The 21917-nt window shown below is 44.0% G+C and overlaps 1 protein-coding gene and 1 non-coding gene across 3 annotated transcripts in view; both read left to right on the top strand.

The window, feature by feature from the left end:
- Nucleotides 1-21917, top strand: part of MYO15A (myosin XVA) — a 3541761-nt gene that overhangs the window by 2758113 nt on the left and 761731 nt on the right. For both annotated transcript variants that reach the window (XM_069645706.1, XM_069645705.1), the window contains one exon: nucleotides 18256-18386. In XM_069645706.1, the coding sequence (XP_069501807.1) occupies nucleotides 18256-18386 (131 nt within the window). The remainder of the gene's footprint in view (nucleotides 1-18255; nucleotides 18387-21917) is intronic.
- On the top strand, nucleotides 12056-12217 carry LOC138568173 (U1 spliceosomal RNA). Its single transcript, XR_011302538.1, has one exon. It is a non-coding gene; the product is annotated as a U1 spliceosomal RNA (small nuclear RNA).

The following is a 21917-nucleotide window of genomic DNA, read 5'->3' as shown; positions in this document are numbered from 1 at the left end:
TTAGAGAAATGCATTCAGGTCTTAGTGAATGCTGAAGTCAGTTGATATGTCCCGCCCAACAACTGAGGTGGATCACATTTTGTTTTTGGACCAATGCTAAAACAGCCTATGCACTTTCAAGTTCATCCAGTGTTGCTGTACCTCATGATGTTATCTGAAAACATTAAAGCTTTTTTTCACCCTCCGTCTGACCCTGTAACTGACCAGATGTTAGCAGAAGCCATTAGGTTTGCTGAATCTATAACCTCAAATTTACATTTGACAAATACACTGTTACCATTTGCAAACATTTCTGACCCAGATCACATGGTAGCTTCTACACTATGATCTGCCAATGAGAAGGGCGCACATGTATTACATCTCCCTAATATAGTGGGGAATACTGGAGCTTCACAAGCAGAAGATGCTATTGATTTGCTTTACAATCTCTCCATCGAGCCAACCAGGATGATACCACTGTTATTAAGAGATCATTATTCCAGGACCTCCCTCTCATCCCCGGATTATATAAAAGGTGATGTCAGTCGTCATTGGAGCCCTCAAAGCACCCCATTACCAGAAACTGAGCTTCAAATACTGGCAAAAAACTCTAGCCCCAAACAGCAAACTATTAAAAGATATCAGGAAGGTGAGGTGACTGATAGTATGGATCCCTCTTTAACAGCTCAGCGATCGCAACATTCAAATGTGCCTCCTTTTAATAGTATCCTGTGGTCAAAGTGGGTGGGAGCGGTTAGGAGCGGTGGTCCTCTACTTTTTTTAATTAAGTTTTACTGTTCATATACTTTTATTTTAAAAAGAAACTGTTCCGAATGGTTTCGTTTTAAAATAAAAGTGTAGGAAGTAGTTGACACTTGCACTTCAGTGCAGTGCACAGAAAGTTCCCTTAAACAGTAGGCGCATTTGTTTGGGGGTTTGTATTGTGTGTGGGAGGGAGCGTGGCGATGGGGGTTTTTGGGGAGTGGGGACAGGCCAGCAGGGAACATAGCTCCACTACTTCTTTTCATGCACTTCGACCACTGGTATCACTAACATACAATGGAATGACATTGAGGTGTCATTAAGAGAGACTGACGACGCATCGCTGTCTACAAATAACCAAGGTAATTGTGGGTAGGGCTCTATCCTTCGAATCAGCAACAGAAGAAAGGGGGGAAAACAAAACCATTTGAAAAATTAAAAAAACATAGAACATTAAGATTCTCCCAACAAGTAAAAGCAGGGGTTCGCGACAAATTCCTCAGAGCCATCATGACAATTTTGTATCATGGAACCCAAATGTAGCAGAAACAGAACCCCAGTTGGTAACTTCCCAAGATGATGCAATTCTCAGGTTCTGTCTGATCTTTAATACCTTCACCAACCCCCTCCTCACCTGATGCCTTTAAGGTAGAGGTGTCGTCTGTATCTGTGTCACAGGAGTCGTCCGAAGATAGCTCTTTCCTTCTCTGTCTCCAATTATCGCTGGGCTTCATACACGTCCTTCCCCCCTGTTTGGAGTGATGAGAGTGAGCTCCACCGGAGGCCACTTTGCCAGAGATGCAGCTTGCCTGGCAGCGGGGACTCCGGGGATCCCACCCCAGGCCAGGGAAAAGCTTTGCCGAAAAACCCTTGCAGATGGTTATGGCTGGATGGACAACGAATCCCAGAATGCACCGTGTAGTTGATGAAGTGTTACATGTTATCTCCGGGAGAAGATCTGAATGCTTGAATAACTCGGTACAGATGGAACACGAGGACTGCAGGTGAAAAGGAAAGGAAGCGTGGCGTGCACCTCGCGTAGGATAGTACAAGCGTGCACGGGGAAGAAGGGAATACAAGAGGTAGGCAAGGTAGAAGGCACAAGAAGTACAAGCCGTCTGAGAACGGCAGAAACGAAGAGTATGCTGTTTGGGAGCGGCAAAAGAGTACACACACAGAGGAGCGCTGGATTACCTTCCGTAGCACTGGAAGTTGCAACGCGAATGCATTAGTCGTTTCCTGGAAGATAAAGGCCGAATTAGTCCTTCCTCTATTGCTCATGGTGACATGGCCGGCAAGCATCAAACGTCTAGACCTCGTACATCGTTCTCAGGGAATAGTCCTTCCTCTATTTCCTCCATACTCTCCATGGCAGACGAGCCGTGAGTTTCCATGGTAGGCGAGTCGTGACAGCAATGGTCGACACTGGGGTCAGAAGGAAGGCGAAGCGGAAATGCAAAAATAAAGGCTCTTTACCTCCCCAGATAACTAAGGAAGCATTAAATGGGGTTAATAATATTTATTGATTTATTTATTGGGTTTTTATAATGCACCTATACAGCAATGGTGTTTCGAGGCGCAATAAGACAAAAGGGAGGGGGGTGCAAGGATGAAGCATAACAAAAATGGTCCTACCAGGCTTTGTGTCATTCAGATCGTGCAAGTGCAGTATCAAGAAGTGCAGAGTAGTGGGGAGGTGGGGGTTAGGACTGGTGGGACATGGGATATGGGAACTATCATCCCATTTCTAGAGAAAAGGGTGGGTGCCGTACTTGATCATACCAATGGGGTTTCCTTGATGGAGCCGATGAACAATTTGTGGAAATGAATCTATTAACAGCATCTAATCAACCATGAACAATGTATCAAAGTTCTGTTGATTTGATCACAGCAAACACAATGGCATATCTACTTCAACAAATGTTCAACCATGTACTATGCATCGTTGTTCTGCTGACCTGTTCACAGTAAATTCGTCAGCCCCTTCGCTGGCCTCTGATTTAATGGACACAACTTTTAAGCCTCTCTTTCATCATTTAATGAGGCAAAAGAAGAGGAAATTACGCCACAGATACAGATTTGTTCATATAAACTAGGTCTGGAGTTAATGCTAAAAAAAATGTCTTCAGTGGTTCTGAATAGAGCAAATGCCTTAAATCTACTCTAAGATGTACCGAACCCCAGACTGTTGCTGTCCAAAGATTTTGAACAAATTAAATTTTATGATTCACAAAGAACTGACATTGTGATTTTACATCTCCGTTCAAAAACTATTTATGATATGATGCTAACGGAGAAGGAGGCATTACTGATCATGGGTTACGATTTATTTGAGGTACCTATTGAGACACCTATCCGGCATACTGCAAATATTTCATATTCATATAAGACGCATCAAGTTGACTTATATAAAATGTCAATTGACGCTATGGCGAATCATGGGCGACTCTTTGCGGGGCTTGTAACAGCTGTTAAACATGAGTTGGCTTTAGTGGTAAAAATGTACCTATTGACCATCCTGGTATCCTTGGAATCGAGCCATCAAATACTTCAGAGTAAACACCCTTGTTTGGGAAGTTACTAATCATGTATTTTTACTGGAATGAAATGTCCAATGAGAACTCTTAACTTTCTCGAGTTTGTTTCTAATGTAATCACTGATTGGGCAAGCAGTGGTGTTTCAGACCACATCATGCTGGCAGGTGACTTGAATTGTGATTGCAGTACCTATATCCACGCTTATGAACAAGATAAGTCGAGGCGTCAAGATTTGAATGGGCAATTATGGTATGATCTAATGGAGACATGGGACCTACTCTATCTTAACAGTGAAATGAACCCTAAAATAAGTACAACTTGGCAGAGAGGGATGCAAACATCAATTATCGACTACATATTCTTATCTCAAGCATTGAAGGATGTCTGCACTGAGATTAAATTGCTGCAGTCCAGATGTAGTGACCACATGGCACTTGATTACCTACTCTAAAATCAGGTCTAACTGTGGAAAGGATAGAGGCCTAAGATAATTGAGACCTTCAATAAAAACCTCACTTTTAAAAAATCATATTATGGGCATCATTATAAGTTTGGTATCCCGACTGTAAATCCGGTGGGATACCACCAAACGATATTACCGTTACTGGCACTTGGTCTGTTGGAATTACCAGCAGATTATAATTGCCTATAGAACTCCATTGTGTGAATTGCCAGTATTACTGGCACTGATAATGCCAGTGCCGGTAATACCAGCATTTTCCGGTGGTGGTGTGCCAGAATTACTGTTAGCTCAGAGCTGCAGCTAAGTCCAGCCACCCCACCACCAAACTTGTAGTTTGCCGGTCCAGAAACATGCTGTTAAACTGAATTACCGGCACTTTAATTCCAGACTGGAAAAGTAATAATGAGACCCATTGTCTGAGGGTGACCAGAAAACATTATTCGGTGCTGACACGTTCTCAAGATTATTTAGAGACCTAATGTGGTCCAATTTAGATCACCAATCCAAATGTCCTTCCTTTAGAGATACTTTTGATAAGAACATACAGGAGGCCAAAAAAGCACTGAGGAAGAATATACGAGATATCAAAAGGAAAAATCCCCCTGATGCCTTTATTTGAGTGAAATCAATGAAACAACAATATAGAAATTGTACTATAATTAAACTATTTGGGCACATGATTGTAACCTTATGTTGCGTATCATTTTAAATAAACAGGGCTTTTGGAGACTCTTAATACACTAACAGTGATGCTGCAATGATGAACCCTATCACAGAACCACCTGGAGGGTTTCTTATAATGAGCTTTATTCTGCACCCAGTGGAAACTGTGAAGTAATTACTTACGATCTGAGTAGGCCCTGCATCTTGAAACTATCATGGGATAATATATTAATGTGGATCTCGAAGCTCAAGCACTCCAAAGCGCTGGCCCGGATGGGCTTTCTAATCTAACCCTAAAGGGGAAATGCCACATTATGTACCTCAATCCTGTCAGTGTTGTTTTGTAACATCATGAAATGTGGGATAATTCCTTCCTCTTGGAAAGAGTCATATGTTGTGCTTATCTTCAAAAAGGGCAACCATCTAGACCCAGCGAATCATCACCCAATTGCCCTTCTTGATGTGGTCGGAAAAGTCTTTGCATCAATCATTTTGAATGAACTAAATGAATGGTCCAGGACCTTCAAACATTATGACAAGTTCCAATCAGGCTTCTGTATAGGTGTTGGCACACAACAGAATGGTCTCTTGCTTACACTGCTCCAACAAGAATCTTTGGGGAACAATTGGCAAATGTATATGGCCTTTATTGATCTTTCAAGCGCTTTCAACGGTTTGGGGGTGTGTGATCGTGTGAGAAATGATCACGGCATCTGTTAGAAAAAAACAGCCTGCATGCAATCACTTCTCAGTTGATCAAAGACCACCACCCACAACCCCAAAACCCCACCCCCTTCCCGATTTACCTGTTTCCTTGCCGCCTGGTCCACTTCAGCCCTGCGGCATCAGAATCGTCCATCTAACGCGGGTCAGATCCGACGCCGCAAGGTCCTTTTTTTCCCAGTCTCCTGCCTCCCATATTGAGGAAGCGGGGGACACCCCCACAATCCCCCAAGGCTAATACATACCGATCATAGGGAGCAGGGGACAACCCCGCAACCCCCGCTCCACATGTTCGTATATATTAGCCTAATTGTTTGTTTTTATTCGGTCGAATGGTACAGGCCAAATTCGGTCAAATGTACCATTTGACCAAAAAAACGAACAATTATACTAATACCCTTTCAGCATGGTCAATACAATATATTATGGAGAAAGCTCAAGACATGGGGCTACCCAAAAATGTGTTAAGTTTCATTTTTCAACTGTATAGTAATACAGCAATCAGTATTAAATTGAACAACTTGGGCAGGATGTCAGACCCCATTGACACCTACAGGGGTCTTCGGCAGGGGTGCATTTTGGCCCCTACCCTTTTTAACTGATACATTTCGGATTTGGGAGCAAAATTAGATGTTACGCAGGCATTCCTGCCTACACTGGGTCACTAGCAATTACACTATCTTGCCTATGTTGATGGCCTAGAGATCCTAGATAGAACCACAATTGGACTTGAAAGAAGCCTCAATTCCTTTCAGGACTACATGGCTGATAATGACCTGAAAATCAATAGCAAAAAGTGTTAAGTTTCCCATTTTTGGTAAAACTAAATTGCGTCGTAATTGTAATTGGCACTTGCATCACAAGAAATTGGAGGTTGTGGACAGTTTTACATATTTGGGATTTACCCTGATAAAAAACCTACGTCTTATCTTGAGACAACTAGATTACGCTATAAATGCAAGAAGCTTATTGCCCAAATGAAAATCATTAACAAGAGGTTCTGTCGTTTTTCTATAATTTCACTTATAGCATGCTATAAGGTGAAAGAAATACTAAAACAGCCTCTGCACTTTCAAGTTCATCCATTGTTGCTGTACCACCTCATGTTATCTGAAAACTGTGTGGGATTATTATATTGGAAGTTCATCTGTCAACATATCGTATTGTACCAAGATCAAGGATCATCCCTCTCTCTCTCTCTTTTCATGCATTATCTAAGAAATAAAGGCCTGCTAAATCTGTATCTAACAGTATCTAAACTGGTGTCCACAAGGGAACTCAATACAGTCCTCATGAAGTTAATAATCCTCCTCCAAGCCCATACACAAGTCAGAATTAAAATATCTGTCATGGAAAATGCCCTTTCTACTAGCTGTAATATCTGTCCAAAGGTCATTGACCTATCTAATATTACTACATTCCTTCATGACAAAGTGGTGCATAGGTACCTTCCCATATTAGTTTCTGACTTCCACATCAATCAGGCAGTTTCCCTACCAACCTCTTTCAAAATCTGTAAATGTTATGGAGATGTCCCTCCCTACACTGGGCACCAGGAGGACCCTATGATACAATATTGGCAGGGCCGCTGGCTTCAGACGTGGGACCAAATCTTCATTGCATCCGGCAACACCAATAAAGGGTTAGGCCCATCCAAGCAAGAAATTGCAGGATGGGTTGTAGCCTGCATTAGGTACTACCACAAGGTGGCCTGCAGATCAATTCATGGTTGTGTACTGTGCAGGGTGGAAGTGGGTACACACAGTGAGGTAGCTTCTCCTCCCCACTTGGCTGAACTATCACAAGGAACTGCCTACGTGGTGGTAGATTCTAAGAGCTGTGCATTGGAGACGCTTTGCGCTGAAATGTCTCTACTTAATTCCATCCCGAGCCCACTTGGGAATAGGCAGCTCAAATCCCGCCTCCTCCATGTAGGAGACCCCAGTATAAAGGTGTATTTATTTATTTATTAATGAATATACGCTCATCCGAGTGGCTTTGTATATACAGGACAATAGCATATATATAAAAATACACACACATGATGAACATAAAACAATTTGACAGGGTCAATGGTTAAAATTGCGAGTGACAGTTCATCTGCTTAAATGAGTAAACTACTGTAAAAACATACAGGGATAAAACAATAGCTAAAATCAGCAACGCTTAAGGTTAACAATTTCGACACATTTCCAATAAAATGTAACCATGTAAAAGATAAGATTTTGATCTGAACCATCTAAATAAAATCTAAAAAATCAAGCCAAAGGGAAGATAGATCAACACAATTAAAAACATTACTATAAGATTTCAAATAGCTATTGCGAATCAGGAATAAACTTTCACATTGGATAAGCAGGTATGCCAAGTTTTCGATGTCACCAGTGCCACATAAATGACAAACGCGCTCCGACCAGGGGAGGCCATTGAGTGCCCCATTCGTTGCACGTGAAACACTGATATTAAACTTAAGAAGTACATATTGTCTGAGAATTGCATTGTTAGGGAAGGCAACACAATAAGATAGTCATCAGATATTCTGCTCACAGAAGGGACCACTATTTTTATTTGAATACAAATTCACTAAATGTTGTTCTTTGCTAATCAAGGACAGTTTTAATTTCAACTTACATTTACCAAGACCGATCACTCCCTCCCGGGATTGCAGAAAGCAACCCGAATTCCATTTTGTATAGGTAGATATCAAAGTTCCCAGAGTGCCAATTGCTGAGCAGTTGTCAAGGTCATTGAAGACACGTAAAAACTTCACCATCATTGTTCCATTGCAGAGAACACTGAGGTGTTCATAAGACATGACAGCTTTGGTATAAAGTTTGTGTGTTCTGCCCCTAATTTCAAAATCTAAGCACAGATATTCAAAGTTTGTGTGTTATGTCCTTAATTTCGAAATCTAAGTAAAGATTTTCGATTGGCAATGCTTGGGGCATACAAAAGAGTTTACGCAACAAGGTAGCTTCAAAGCATTTTAGCAATGATACATAGCGCTGTCTCCATACCTCAATCCCATAAAACAAGATGGAAAGCACTTAGGCCTGGTACAGTATTAAGACTGTCGCAATGGAACAACCCCCTTGGCGTCCAATGAAATGACTGATCGCTTTATTACATTTGTTTTTGCTTTCAGTCCAATGTAGGGTCCATTTTAAGGTATTCATAATGTGTAACCCTAGATATTTATAGGAGGTGACCCATTCAAGCGGGGATTAAAATCTTCAGCTGTATATGAAATAATATCTGGGGGTGGTCGTTCGTATAAGAAGGCAGCTGGCAAAAGACTGTAACCAAAGACATTGGGGATGGTATGGTCAGAAGACCATACCTACAGGGCCTGATGGATTGGCCCCCCACAACGACCCTAAAATCCTTCCCCCCCATTGAGGTTCCTGACTGCACCAACAACACAGGGTCCTTGCAGGCATGCGGGCTAAGGTCTTCTACCCTGTCTACTCTGTCTGGCGTGATGCCCCTGTGTTAAAATCTTGTACCTGCCTACAGGGGTTGGAGGAGCAGGCTCTGCTGTTGGCACCTGCCGCCCAAGCTGTATCAAATCCCATAGCAGAAACATCTGAGGTTTCTGCCTCTCTATGGAAATATTCACAGCAGGGAAACCAAGGATCTTGGCTAAGTAGAGTAACCAGTCCGACGCGGCCTACTACACAGACTTGTTCTATATCAAGAGTCAAACCCTACATCCCCCAGCCCTTTTCTCAATCAATCTTGGCTATTAGAACTTATGCAACCCATTCCAGACTTAAAATCTATCTCTACCAATGACATCGTAAAGTTTGAATTACTAGCACATGATAGTACTACCAATTGGGCAGTGTTTAGATTTGTGTCATCATTTGTAGCTGAGAGTGTCTGAAGAAATGTCAATCTATTCCGGGAACTGGGTTTATGGTGTTCTAACCTTCAAGTCATGGTGAGGCAGTCTCAGTACGCTCTCAACGCTCTCAGCAAAAGCAGCCTAGTGTGCAGGAGGTATGGTGGGGCTCCTGTAGGCAGCAAGGACATTGGTCCCCGGTTAAGTAAATATCATATTGACCCACCCTAGTGAAGGAGGCGGGCACCATGCAGATGGTATCCTGGAACACGAGGGGCCACCATTCTTTTCATAATAGCCAGGCTGTTCTTGACATTTTAATGAGGGTACAATGTTTCTGCCTACAGGAAACCTGGCTGACCACTTTCTTTGACTTGGATGGCTTCACCATTTTGTTTAGACCAAGGTTGTCCAACGTACGGCCCGCGGGCCACAATGCGGCCCGCCAAGCCATTTTATGTGGCCCGCCAGGCCGTATGTTGGACAATGCTCGAGTGTAAAAAAAAAAAAAAAAATTTTTTTTTTTTTTTTTTAAAATGTGCCTGTGCGCAAAACTACTCTGTGCTCTATTCGGGACACATAAAAGAACAAGACAAATGTGTGTTTAGACATAAAAAGAGAATACATGTCCTAGGACATGTATTCTCTTTTTAGGACATGTATTCTCTTTTTATGTCTAAACACACAAAAGACTACCATTGAATGTAAGTGCATAAATTAAGGATCAGAACGGCACTATCCATATAGGAATGGGTTACTAGCAGGATTGCTAATTCAGTTTGAAATCTTTCGATAGGCCTTGGTTGTACAGATTCACTTCGGATCCTTCTGTTAAACAGCTACGTTTGTTTCTTAACATTTTAGTACAAAAATATTATATATTTGACATTTTCCGTGTTTTTTTTCATTGTATTTAAATATTTTATATAAAGTTTTTAACAAAGCACATACCGAGCCAATCCTCATGAAAGTGTTCTACAACATAGTCAAATAACATCAAATCTGAAGCACCATACAAAATATAATTAGCCATGTTAACTAATGGCAAACAGATGTGTCTACCTCATGAGAAAGCATTTAATCTAAAAAGCAGGAGAGTAGCGCCTGATCCCCCTCTCCCTCCCCAAAAATCTGAACCCTAGCAGCTCAACTAGACTCCCTTGAAGCCAGGCATCTGTCTTGAAATGCATTATGGCTTCTAAAGGAAAACAACGGACCTCTCGCCAAACGATTGTAAAATGGCGCCCCCTTTGCTCACGGTCTTTTGGAGAGTTTCCATCAAAGATGCTAAGGGGAGCTTGCGTTCGTCAATCAGGAGGCCGATCAGAGAATCCACCCTGCTGTCCCTATGCCTCCATACTACAACATGTTTACGTTACTGCCATTGCTACTCATTTAGTTTTCTTCACTATCCGAATAACAAAACTACTAAAAACAGTACAACAGGCTTTATTCTCTAGTACAGGGGATGACCAGGTACAGCAGAAATACTAACAATGGTATGCTGAACCAAAGTAAAAGAATGTAAAACCACGTTTCTAAAAAAAATATATTACCTTTTACTCTAATAACAAAAATGTACACAAATAATAAAATACTACTGGTGCACCCCTGTAAGGGAAAACCCAGGGAACGAAGACTTGAAAATAGAGGGGCACTACAGGTTTGTAGACCGAGGTGCACAGGCAAAGATTTCAGCAGCAAAATGTCAAACCTTATGACAATGGCTTTAAAAAGGTAGAGACGGGTGGCTTAAAAGTGAACAGGGTTATTTAAGGTGTACATAAGCAACAGGGCCATTTCAAAAACCTTTTGTTCTTTTCACTCGTGGCTCAACACTATCGGGAGACGGTGACAGCTTTGGGTTGGGGAACTGGGTGACTGTGTCCAACGCATGGTGTGGTTCAGCACGCAGCAGTGGCAAGTAACACAAATAAACTTGGGCAGGGCCAGGCAGGCGAGGTCTGGGTCAACGTAGCTCACAAGCATTTTGATGAGCACTGTGCCTTAACTTCTGGGCTGCTGGGAGACCCTGTCCAGAGTCTCTAGGGGCAAGGTGGGTCCTTTGTTCTGCACTTCCATGCCAGGAAGTTCACCAGAGAGCACCTGCAGTGAGCAGGATCCTGGTTTCAGAGTTCATGCAGCAGGTGTGGCCTTGGTCCTCACAGCAGCTTCACAACAAATATGCACCTGGCATGGTTGGGGACAATAGCTTTCCTCTGCGGCAAAAAAATGTTTTGTCGAAATTGCCATTCGCCAAAAGTGGGCAATAGCAAATAATCTACACACTCAAGAACAACCTTTCAAAAAATGCTCTCCAGAAATGTATAGAAAGGAAACAAAATCCAAATCCAAATCAATGGGAACCAAAGTTTTCGTTTGTTAGTGGATTGAGTTTGTTCACAAAATGGATCGGAGTACACTTCGAATAGTTGCTGCAGCTCTGGAGAAAATACGAGTGGTATGATAGGTTATTTATAAGGCGCTTAATACCCATGCAGCAGTGATCCCAATCATAAAAGTGAAACAGGCAAGCTCAACAGGTATAACTTATTTTCACTCTTTTGGTAGCGCAGTCTGAGGGCAGCCTATACTTGCCTTTGGCGCTGTGCAGGCTCGGCTGACACAACACGGCATATGGTTACGGCAAAGATGTCAAAGCTTCAGCATTGTCATTGAGCAGAACTCTGAGACTCAGGGGTGGTGGAGCGTCGAGGTCCAGGATGATTATGATGGTGTGAATGGGGCCAGCGCTGAGCAGCTACGCTCAGGAGGGCCATGGGCCCGTGTGGGGCTGACAGGCCAGTGGGCAGACTGCAACAGGCCTGCTCAAGCCATCCTGCTATTTATACAAATCTCGGGCCGAGCAGCACCTGATGGGAGAAAGGAACTGTGCTACAATCTGCTCTTCTGCTGGGCTCTGCCTGCTGGAGCTTCCCCCTACACGCGGGACAGGCAGCTCTGCAGACGCTCAGAGCTTCCGGGGATTGGGGGGTTGGGGCTGGGTCAGGGCCTGCCTTCTCACCCTCGCTTAGCGGGGCTTCCCAGAACTGACCCAACCCCTGCCGTCTTGCATGCAACTCATACTTAGCTGGCAGGGGAGAATGTGATCTCAAGGGCAGATCTCCCAGGGTGAGGCTTACCCATTGCACATCGGATTTGCTGACCCCTGCTATGTTCCCAAATGCGGGATACACGACTGCATTATTTCTGGTAGTGGGGGACTGCGTTCGCGCTCTCCCCCCCAATTTATTGGTGAAAGAAAAGGTAAAGTGTGCACTAGGCCTGCTAGGTTGCATACTTTTAGATTGTGCTCACATTGCGTTTCTTCAATTAGGTTCACCTTTGGGTGATCGCTTTTCCACATTTTATCTGTTGAATTGAATTATGCTTCTTTCATCACCACAGAAGTAATGTGTATTACAGAGATAAGCTGCCATATGTATTGGGCACACTGCACATGCTCAGGCAGCATCAATCATGCTTTGTACAGGACAATGCTGGCCTACATTGGGAACAGCCAGCATAGACATGTTGCTACAGAGGCATATTTTGGGTACAACCAGCATGACAATGTGTTACATCAGTGACAGTGCTGTCTTACACTGTGGACACATTGATCATTAAAATGTGTTGTGTTGTAAAATGTTCTTTTCTGCTGTTGGTGACATGGAATTTTCATGTTCCCCTTTTAGAACTGATTGTACACTTATGGCTTTTTGGTCACCTTTTCTGCTGTAAAATGCACCATTTCAACCCCATATTTGAAAAAAAATTCTTGGGGGGGGAACCCCCCCAAACCCTCCCTAGAACCTTGTAGCTCCCTCGCTACGCTCGGTCGCCCCCACTATTTCAGAAAAATATTAACACATAGACACTGAAAGAAATCACATGCAAAAAACCTTTGATCACTGCCCATGACACCAAAAGCTATCCTTGGGACTGCATGGCTATCACTGCCTGTGATGCTATTGTGCCAAAGGTCACACAATATCGCTTTTTAATATACTGCTTTGGGTGAGGTTGTTGACTTTTGGCTCGCCGGCCCTCTGGGTGACAAAAAGTTAATGCTTCGGCCCCACATTCAAAAAGGTTGGACAAGCCTGGTTTAGACCCTCTTGGCACCGTGAAAAGGGCTGCCCGAAGGGTGCTCTTTGTACAGGCGCCAGGGTGTCCCTAAGCTTATTGTAATTTCCGACTCCTAGGTTCCACCAAAATCTATTGTGCGGTCATACCACTAGACTGATTCCGGGCTTGGGGGACACCCTGTTGCTACCCTATATAACCCCCCTGGTGGTGAAACAATGGAAGGATTGATGGAGGTTCTGACGGACACTCTCAGAAACTAGTGCACTCGGTTCCCCAAGGGTGGTATCATCCCGGCTGGATACTTCAATGTGGATTGTGTCTATGGGTCCCAAAATGATGGCCGATTGGGTAGGAAAGGGCGGTTTGCCCATCGTGGTAAAGGTTGGAGAGAGGCACTGGATGAGTTCAGTCTTACCCCACTGGTTGCTAAAGAGAGAGAGATTCAAGCTACATGGAGCAATATAATTTATAACAGTTGCATTGATTTCATTTTCATCAACCCCCGATTTTGAATTGTTGCCCAGAGTTTTGAACAATCCCCATGACATGCAGTGACCATGTCATCCTTACCATGAAGCGTCCCACTACTATTGGATTTGGTAACCCGTCGGTTAACTTACAGGGTAATAGGGTGCGCTGGACGTCTGCAAGGATCCAACGTTTTGGTTATGCGCTTAAGGGGCTTGGTTTGGTAGAAGAAGAAATTCTGAGGGGCTGCAACTGGGAGGTGGAGAAGTTGGTGTCAACTTTTCCCTGCCCAGTACCTAGATACTTAGTTGCTAGTAAACACATGGGTCATCCTGGAATAAAATGTGATGTTGCCATAGATAGGAACAAAGGAGCTTAACTCCCTGATTCGGTTGACCAAGCGAAGTTATAATATCCCATGGGAGACCAAGGTGAAAGACATGGCAATGGCAAGGTCCAGATGTAATTAGCTCCTTAATTATAGATGCTGGAAAAGCACTGCAGCCTGGATGTTTATGAACCAACTGATACTGACAAATAACACTCCGAAATTCTGGCACCTTATCCGTAGTAATGGGGGAGGCGGGCCGCAATGGAAGTTTGCTCCATATCTGAGGCACATTGGGGTCTCTTTATTAAACAGACTTACTAGCGGGACTCTGAATATGGGGCACTTTGAAACCATGAGTGACTCAGTGGTATGTGAGTATATTAGAGGAGCTGATATGGGGGTCATTATAGCCAAGATGAAGGCCTCACGGGCCATTGGTCCGGATGGTCTGTGTAATGCGGTCATAAAGAGCGACCTGCTGTTTTGGGGTGCTCTGCTTCAATGCTTATTCTTGCATATATGTGAAACCAGGATGATACCTAATACCTGGAAAAGCTCTATTCTCATCCCGGTCCACAAGAAAGGGCCTCACAATCAACCCTTACATTTTAGGCTACTGGCTATGCTGGACTGCAGTGCTAAGATATTCGCTACTATCCTACTTGAGCTCCTCACCGATTGGGCTAAAAAGGCAGGCCTGCTGTCTTTCCATCAGACAGGCTCTAGGACGGAATGTAGCATGTCGCATTCCATCTGGGCTATCTTCACTTTAATATCAGATACCCAGTGTTATCCCGCCACTGCATTATACCTCTGTTTTGTTGATTATTCCGCTGCCTTTGACAGCGTGATAAGAACCAAACTTTGGGAAAAACTGGAAAGGTGGAGTATTGACCCCTCGCTTCTTTACTTTATTAAATTACTCCATACAGACACCGAGGTTAGGGTTAGAACATCAAAGGAAGACACCCTCACCTGGTATTTTACTACTGATAGAGGACTAAAGCAGGGGAATCCCTTGGCGCCTCTGCTTTTCAACCTTTATATTGCAGAGCTGCCGAAGGTGCTCAAGGGTCCCATAACTATCATTATGGTAACAAATTTCTTAATTGCCTGACGTAGGCAGATGACACAATCATTCTGGCCCGGACAGCCATGGGTTTACAACAATCCCTGGCAGCTTTACATGTCTTTGCCTGTGAGCACGGCCTCAGTCCTAACCCCTCTAAAACAAAGGTTCTGACATTGGGAAAAAGGGGCATATGATGCCCCGACATTTACATGGAATTTAGGGGGGGTGCAATTGGAGCAACTAGTGGAGTACAAGTACCTTGGAGTCAGTATAAGAGCAAATATGACATCTGCACAATTGGCTGAGGGTATTTCCCAGATGGCACGGCAGAAGTGGCTATTAATTAAAAAGTTCATCAATACCTATGGTGGCCGCTCTGTTTGAGGCGAAGATCATCGCCTATAAACTTTCAATCATGCCAAGTATAATATATACACTTTGGAAACCTATCTGGTAAAGTTGCTTAACTGGCTGCCAAGAATGGAGGCAAAAACTTTGCGTTCCCTCTTGGGGCTACCAGCAATGGTACTGGTTGAAGCAATTTGTTTAGAACTTGTCCTCCCATCCCTTCTGCTATTATGGAAAATCTCTGCTTGCAAACTGTGGGCGAAGATTCAGTTGTTTGGTGAGTCACAGGAGGTGACTTCGTTAAATCTTACCATTGTACACTCCGGTTCTATGTCATATCATCGACAGTGATTTTTATGACAGGAGTTTTTGTGAACTAATTTCCCCCCAAAAAGTAAAATTCTTCTTGTGTGGTTCCCCCTGAAAACCCCCATATCCCACTGATTTGTTATTGTTCCCGACCCCCCCAACCCCTTATCTGCCCTCTCCCCAACCCCCGGCCCCCAATATTTCCATTATTTTTTGCGGCAAAGTGTTTTCATAAAAATACCCACTGAAAAAATGACTGTCGACAGAACAACGTCATACTGTACACTCTGGGCGGTTTTGTAAAAAGTGTTTGGTATCAGGACCTGGCTCACATGGTGACCCAGCATTCTATAGAAATCGGAATTGTTAGCCTCCTGGCATCCTGGCAGAACTTCTACCTCTCTAAAATTGAACACAAGTCCAGAGAGCTTGACACTGCACAAGCAGTGAATCATTTAACCAAACTCTGAAGACATGTATTATACTCCCATCAAGGTGTCTCTCTGGAGTCTCCAAAGAGTTATCTCATCAAATCCAATACTCCTGCGTTGACCAGATTTATTTCCTCTCTTCATTGTAACATACTTTCGGTCTTAGAAAATACAGGGCCAAGGTTAGGCATACCATGGGGTCAGCTACTATGTAGACTTTGTTCCACGCAAGTGGACTCTCAGAGGCATATCCTCTCTAATTGCCCCGCCCTTATTTGAGAATATGAGAATGGATACCCCAATTTTAGGCTCTGGTTCTCAGATCAATTCTGTGACATGATTTTTGGCGCCAAATCCCTGGTGCTCTTTTCAGCTGCCTACCATATCTGGCAACGGGCCGAGGTTAAGTTAAATAAATCTAATGTTAACTGAATCTCTCCTTCCGATAGGGGAATTAGAAATGTACAGCTTGATTGATTGATAGTTGGAGAATAAAGTTGTACATTTTATGGTAAACTGTAAAGGATATTTTATATATTAACGTCTTTCTAAAGTGTGTATCTTTTATGTTATTGTAATGAATTGACTAATATTGAGTGTATTGTATTTTTTAACATTGTTAATAGTGTAAAAGGCTTCCAAAGTTCATCCAAATGCACCTAAATAAAAAATAAAAAAATGGTGTGTACTTACACACTCAACAAGGGGCAAATCAGGGACATGGGCCTTCCATGCTATTATCCAAATCCAAACCATCTGCCAAAGGGCAACATTGAAGACTCTGCACATGTTCACGAAACACTACTGCTTGGAGTTGAACGCTAGGTATAATACAGTGGTGGGTCTAGCAGTTCTGCAACATCTGTTCCGCTGAGATGAGACTTTATTCTATGGCTGAAGCTTACTTTGTACTATTTCTAACGCCTCCCGAATCTGCCCAATCTTGTTTTACTGTTTTGTGATTTATTGACAGCAAGGGACTCTATGAAAGATCCAATGATGGAAAGGGAAATAGTTACCTGCAACACTAGTGACTGAGTGTTGGAATGTTTAATAGTTTCATATGTGCCTACCTCCCGCCCTTATGAGGTAGGTGAATGTGTATACTCTAATCCTCATGGGAGGGGTCATATGGACCTAAATGAGGTGTAAACCAGTTTTTGCTTCCTAGTTATTGCTGTTATAATAGCAACCGAGAATTCCCAGCTTGACGACTGGCAATTATTCTAAGCATTTGAATGTATGAATGATACTAATGCTAGATAACAAGAGTAACATTTTCCTTTTCCTAGTTTTCTTTTCTCCAGCTTGCTTCTCATTCAGTCTTGCTTGTCATGCTCTAGTCAAGCTCCTGCCAAATCTCTGTTTCTGCCTTGCTTTGCCCATTTCTGTGCCATGTCTTGCCTCTGTTAATCTAAGCTCTTCCATGCATATTTACGTCGCCTCCAGACATTTTTCTTTCTGAAATCCTTACACTCTGTTCTGGCAGCAAAACTCACAAGATCTTCTTGCCTTCACTGGGGTTTTTGCCCTTGGTGCTTTCCTCAGAGGGAACTTTGTGGTACACCCACTCAACTTTCTTGGGACAGGCTGTTTGACTGGGTGGTGTCGAGGTCTTTCCTGGGAAGGGGTGCCTTTATCTTCCTGTCTCCAGTCAAAGGGCAAGATAAACCTGCACCATCAGCTCGCACTTTTCAGTCACTGTTTCCTTTCCTATTTTAATTAGCTACTGCAGCCTCTAAAACACCTTGCTATTTGGAGATGACAGTATTCATTTGACTGGTTGATAGTCCTTGTGGTTCACAGGCCAGTGCGTCCACTGTGCACAACAATTATTTCATCCATTTCTGTGAAGCTAGGCCATCTGTGCACAACAATTATTTCATCCATTTCTGTGAAGCTAGGCCATTACCAAAGTAGCCTCCAGAATCAGAACTTGCTGGATGTAAAGTAGCTTTAGGTCCCTGACAGTTCCTAAGATTATTGAAGTCGCATGCATTAGTCATGCTTTTTCCTTGATCACATCTTCTGTTTATTTGTGTTACTGTATTTACATTTGTTAACACTTTATTTTTATACAGTGTCCAAGATTCTGTGGAATGAGGGGCATATTATTCTATAGCTAAGTAAATAGAAATTGCTTCTAAGCTTCTCCCTGATCTAACAAGAGCATTTTTTTAAAATTGGTGTGCAAAGCTGTGGCTAAGCATCCCCACTTGCTTGTGTTTTTCACAGGGACAGCTGCCAGAGGGGATGGAGGCTACTTTATATCCTGACAGCTTATTACAAATGCTCTGAAGTACTCAAACCCTATCTCTTCAGGTACTTCCAAGACATCTGCAGGAGCCCTGGTTTACATTTTCAAGGTAAGCAACAAAACATCAGGTCAACGCTTCTCAGGTAAATTTCAGGTTTGTCACACCATTTCCGCCATGCCTATCACTGAAGACAGTTTAGGGAAAGTTGAGATCCTTGCTCAAGGCTGTTTTTGCAGACCTTGTGCATACATTTTGAAGTGATATTTATTTGCTGTTTTACTTGTCCAGAAAAGACACATTTATGCGGAAAGACTTCAGAATAGAGTGATCACAACATTTCGCAGCTCTTCATACAGCATTTCATACATGTTATAAAAATGGCATGGTTCTCCCAAACTTGCCCCTTAATTTACTTTGACCTAATTTCCAGAACTGTATAATATATAAAGCACATACAGCACAACATTTAAAAGATGGTTAGCACGGTCACAAAGAATTCATTTTAGCCCCCTCATCCTCTATTCCAGTAGACATATCACATGTATTTACATTAATGATTACATAGCATCCAAAGTATAGATTGAATAGCTATCCATCATACTAATCTAGATATGATCCACAGAGTTTCTAAAACTGATTTGACTTTCTTCTAAGGCTGTAAGTGACCCTTTCCCAGGGATACCTGTTGTTTAAGTTCTTCAGCCCATCCTCAATGCCACCAATCAGTGTGCACCCTTTCGGGCTAATCTTTGTCCGAGACTCTTCACCAAGCTGATGTTGGCGGTGTTAGATCCGCTCAGGAGGGAAAAGATCTTTCTGTACCTGGATGATTCGCTGGAGCAGGCGATTTCCCATCTTCACGCATGTGCCACCTGCTTCACAGCCTGGACTTCAACTTTACTGTCAAGAAGCCTTAGGGGACACATTCTAAGGAGCTTCAATTAATCTGAGCGTTCTTGGTTACACACCCATGAGGACAGGGTTTTCAGTATTTCGCTGATGGTCGAAGGTTTCCAGAACTTAGAGTACCAATCAGCCTCAGCCTTCTTTCCCTTTTTAGGTCTGATGGCATGCTGCATCTTTCTGATGCTAGGTTCCAACTGCAAAGGAGGTCACTACAGTGGTTCCTCCGATCGCAGTGGTCACAGTTTTTCGAGCAGCATGTCAGACTGCCTTTGTGTCTCGACTCTGGTCATGTGGGATCTGTCATGTTTTGCTCAGAAGCACAGCCTGAAGGCAGGGGAACCATTCTGGCAACCTTGGCCTGAGGAGACTTGTGTGACGGATGCCTCCCTGACTGGCTTGCTCCCCTGTGGGATCTCGGGGTGAGTGGGACTTTGTTCTTGCCAGAAACGGTTCCATGTGATAATATCCCCGCAAAAATATTACCATACAAGAATGGCGCAGGTTGTTTCTGGCGATATTACCCTATGGAACCTGCGGGATGGGGGGGCACCCCCGCAACCTCCACATTTTTTTAAAGGGATCCCTGCTCCCATTTACCCCATATATTGTCACCATAAATAATGTCGCCTATGCCTTTTGCCGGCGACTATATGTATGCCGACATTATTTATGGGGATAATATTACCTGATACCGCAGAAACCAGGTTATGCATCAACCTATTCGAATTGCAGCTGATCAGGCTTGCCCTGAAAGCTTTCCTTCCTTCAACCAAAGGGAAACATTTCTTGATCCTGATGGACAACACAGCGGGAATGCGATGCACTGCCACGACAATTAAGGGTATTTCAATGGATTCCTTCCTCTCACAGATTTCTCATCTATGATATCCCTATCCCAGCGGAGCTGTTCTCCTGAAACCGACCAGGGGGCACACAGTGGCTCTGCATCAGCTCCGTCCGATGCCTCCACATGAACTGTGCCGATATGACATCAGGGCCAGTATATATAACAGTGCCACGCCATATGATGTCAGTTCCTTTTTTCCACGCACTCTATTCGCTAATATGGAACATGCTCATCGAGCTAAATATTTTCGCTGACACCTTGCCTACTCTGTTAAAGGCCTCAGGATTTAAGTCATCTATGGATTGCAGCCGAAAGATATCAGTCTCGGAGAGACACACCAGATCTGTTTACAATGCTTGGACAACGACCATGACACCCAGGACTGTGGATTTTGCCAGTCCATGCCCCGAAGGCCCTTCAGGAGAGGGCAGTGAAGATTTTCACCTTCGTTCACAAGGATCGGCGTGCCAAAGAAAGGTTGACTCTGCGCAGGGGAAAGGAGAAGAAGAGGAAGAAGAAGGATGGAAGAGGTTCCGCTCTTCGAGTGAGTACCCACACCGACATTCGTCTTCCTCTTCAAGGAAGAAGAGCCATCGCTCCAGGGATTCGCCTGAGCAGCAAAAAGAGGTACCTTTTCCTACCCAATCCTCCACGCCGGTGGAATGGGAGAGTTTCTGCATGAAGATGCTAGACATCTTCACCAAGGCATTGGCGGTTGCGTCCCCGGACCCGCAGGGTCCCACCACATCTGTTGAGACCAGCAGGGTACCCTCAGAGGATCACTCCCACAGGCCTAATGGCTTGGGCCTTATCTAAAAAGAAGCAGAGACCACTCAGCACCGACAGGCCCTGCCTTCGGGCACCCTAGCATCATCATCGGCGCCGGGGATAGCACAGATCTGCGGGAATATGCTTTTATGTCAAAGATATATGACTGATTTCTCTGAGGAATTTTAGGGGGATGGTGAGGATGTGCTGGCACTGACTGAAGATCTGCAAGGAGCCAGCGGTCTCAACAATTTCCCAGAGTTGGATTTCTTGCCAGCTCCCACACCAGGAAAGCCCCAAGCTGTGCTCCAGCGCTTGATGACTAAGCTGGCCAGTCCGCTGGAATGGTCGGCTCCATCACAATATAGACACTGTGACATTCTGGACATGGTGCCCAAGAAAGGGACACGCCTGCCCTTCAATGTGAAGGTGGAAGCACCAGTACTGGAGATGTGGGAGAAGCCCACCTCTGTCCTTGCTGTGAACAAAGACATGGCAAAGAAACACTTCCCTGACCGTCAGACCCAGCCTCTCTCTCCTCTCACATGCTTCACCGGAGAACTTAGTGGTCCAGGCTGCTACTACTAGCCTGAAGACATCTACCTTACCGTCCCTTCCACCGGACAGGGAAAGTAAGAGGTTTGACGCATGAGGCAAGAAGGTTTTCACGTCTGGCAGTCTGGCACTGTGGGCTGTGAATGCCTCTTGCGCCATGGCAAAGTTTTCCTTCAGCTCGCAGTGGCCAATGAGGCCGAACACATCCTGGAGGAATAGATGAGGGATGGTTTCCACTCCATGGTCTCTGATGGCAAAGAGGTGTCACCCCAAATTCTGCAATCAGGGCTGGACACAGCGGATTGTGTGGGTAGGGCCATGGCCACTAGCGCAGTGGTCAGGCACCACCCCTGGTTGAGGACGTCAGGCTTTGAGGCCGAGGTTCAAGCCAGATTGTTGAACATGTCCTTCAATGGTTACAAACACTTAGGAGCTAAGGCTGACGACGCCCTCCAGAAACTCCAGTCGTCAAAACCAACAGCTATGTCCTTGGGGCTTGGCATACAACAGCCCTCCGCATAACCATCGTCTCAAAGCAGTGGTTTTTACCCCTTAACCACCTT

The sequence above is a fragment of the Ambystoma mexicanum genome, chromosome 2p, assembly GCF_040938575.1.
Source record: "Ambystoma mexicanum isolate Mex_15411 chromosome 2p, UKY_AmexF1_1, whole genome shotgun sequence".
In the NCBI taxonomy this organism is placed as follows: Eukaryota; Metazoa; Chordata; class Amphibia; order Caudata; family Ambystomatidae; genus Ambystoma; species Ambystoma mexicanum.
Note: the sequence above shows the minus strand (reverse complement) of the source record. Positions and strands in the feature narration are given on the sequence as shown.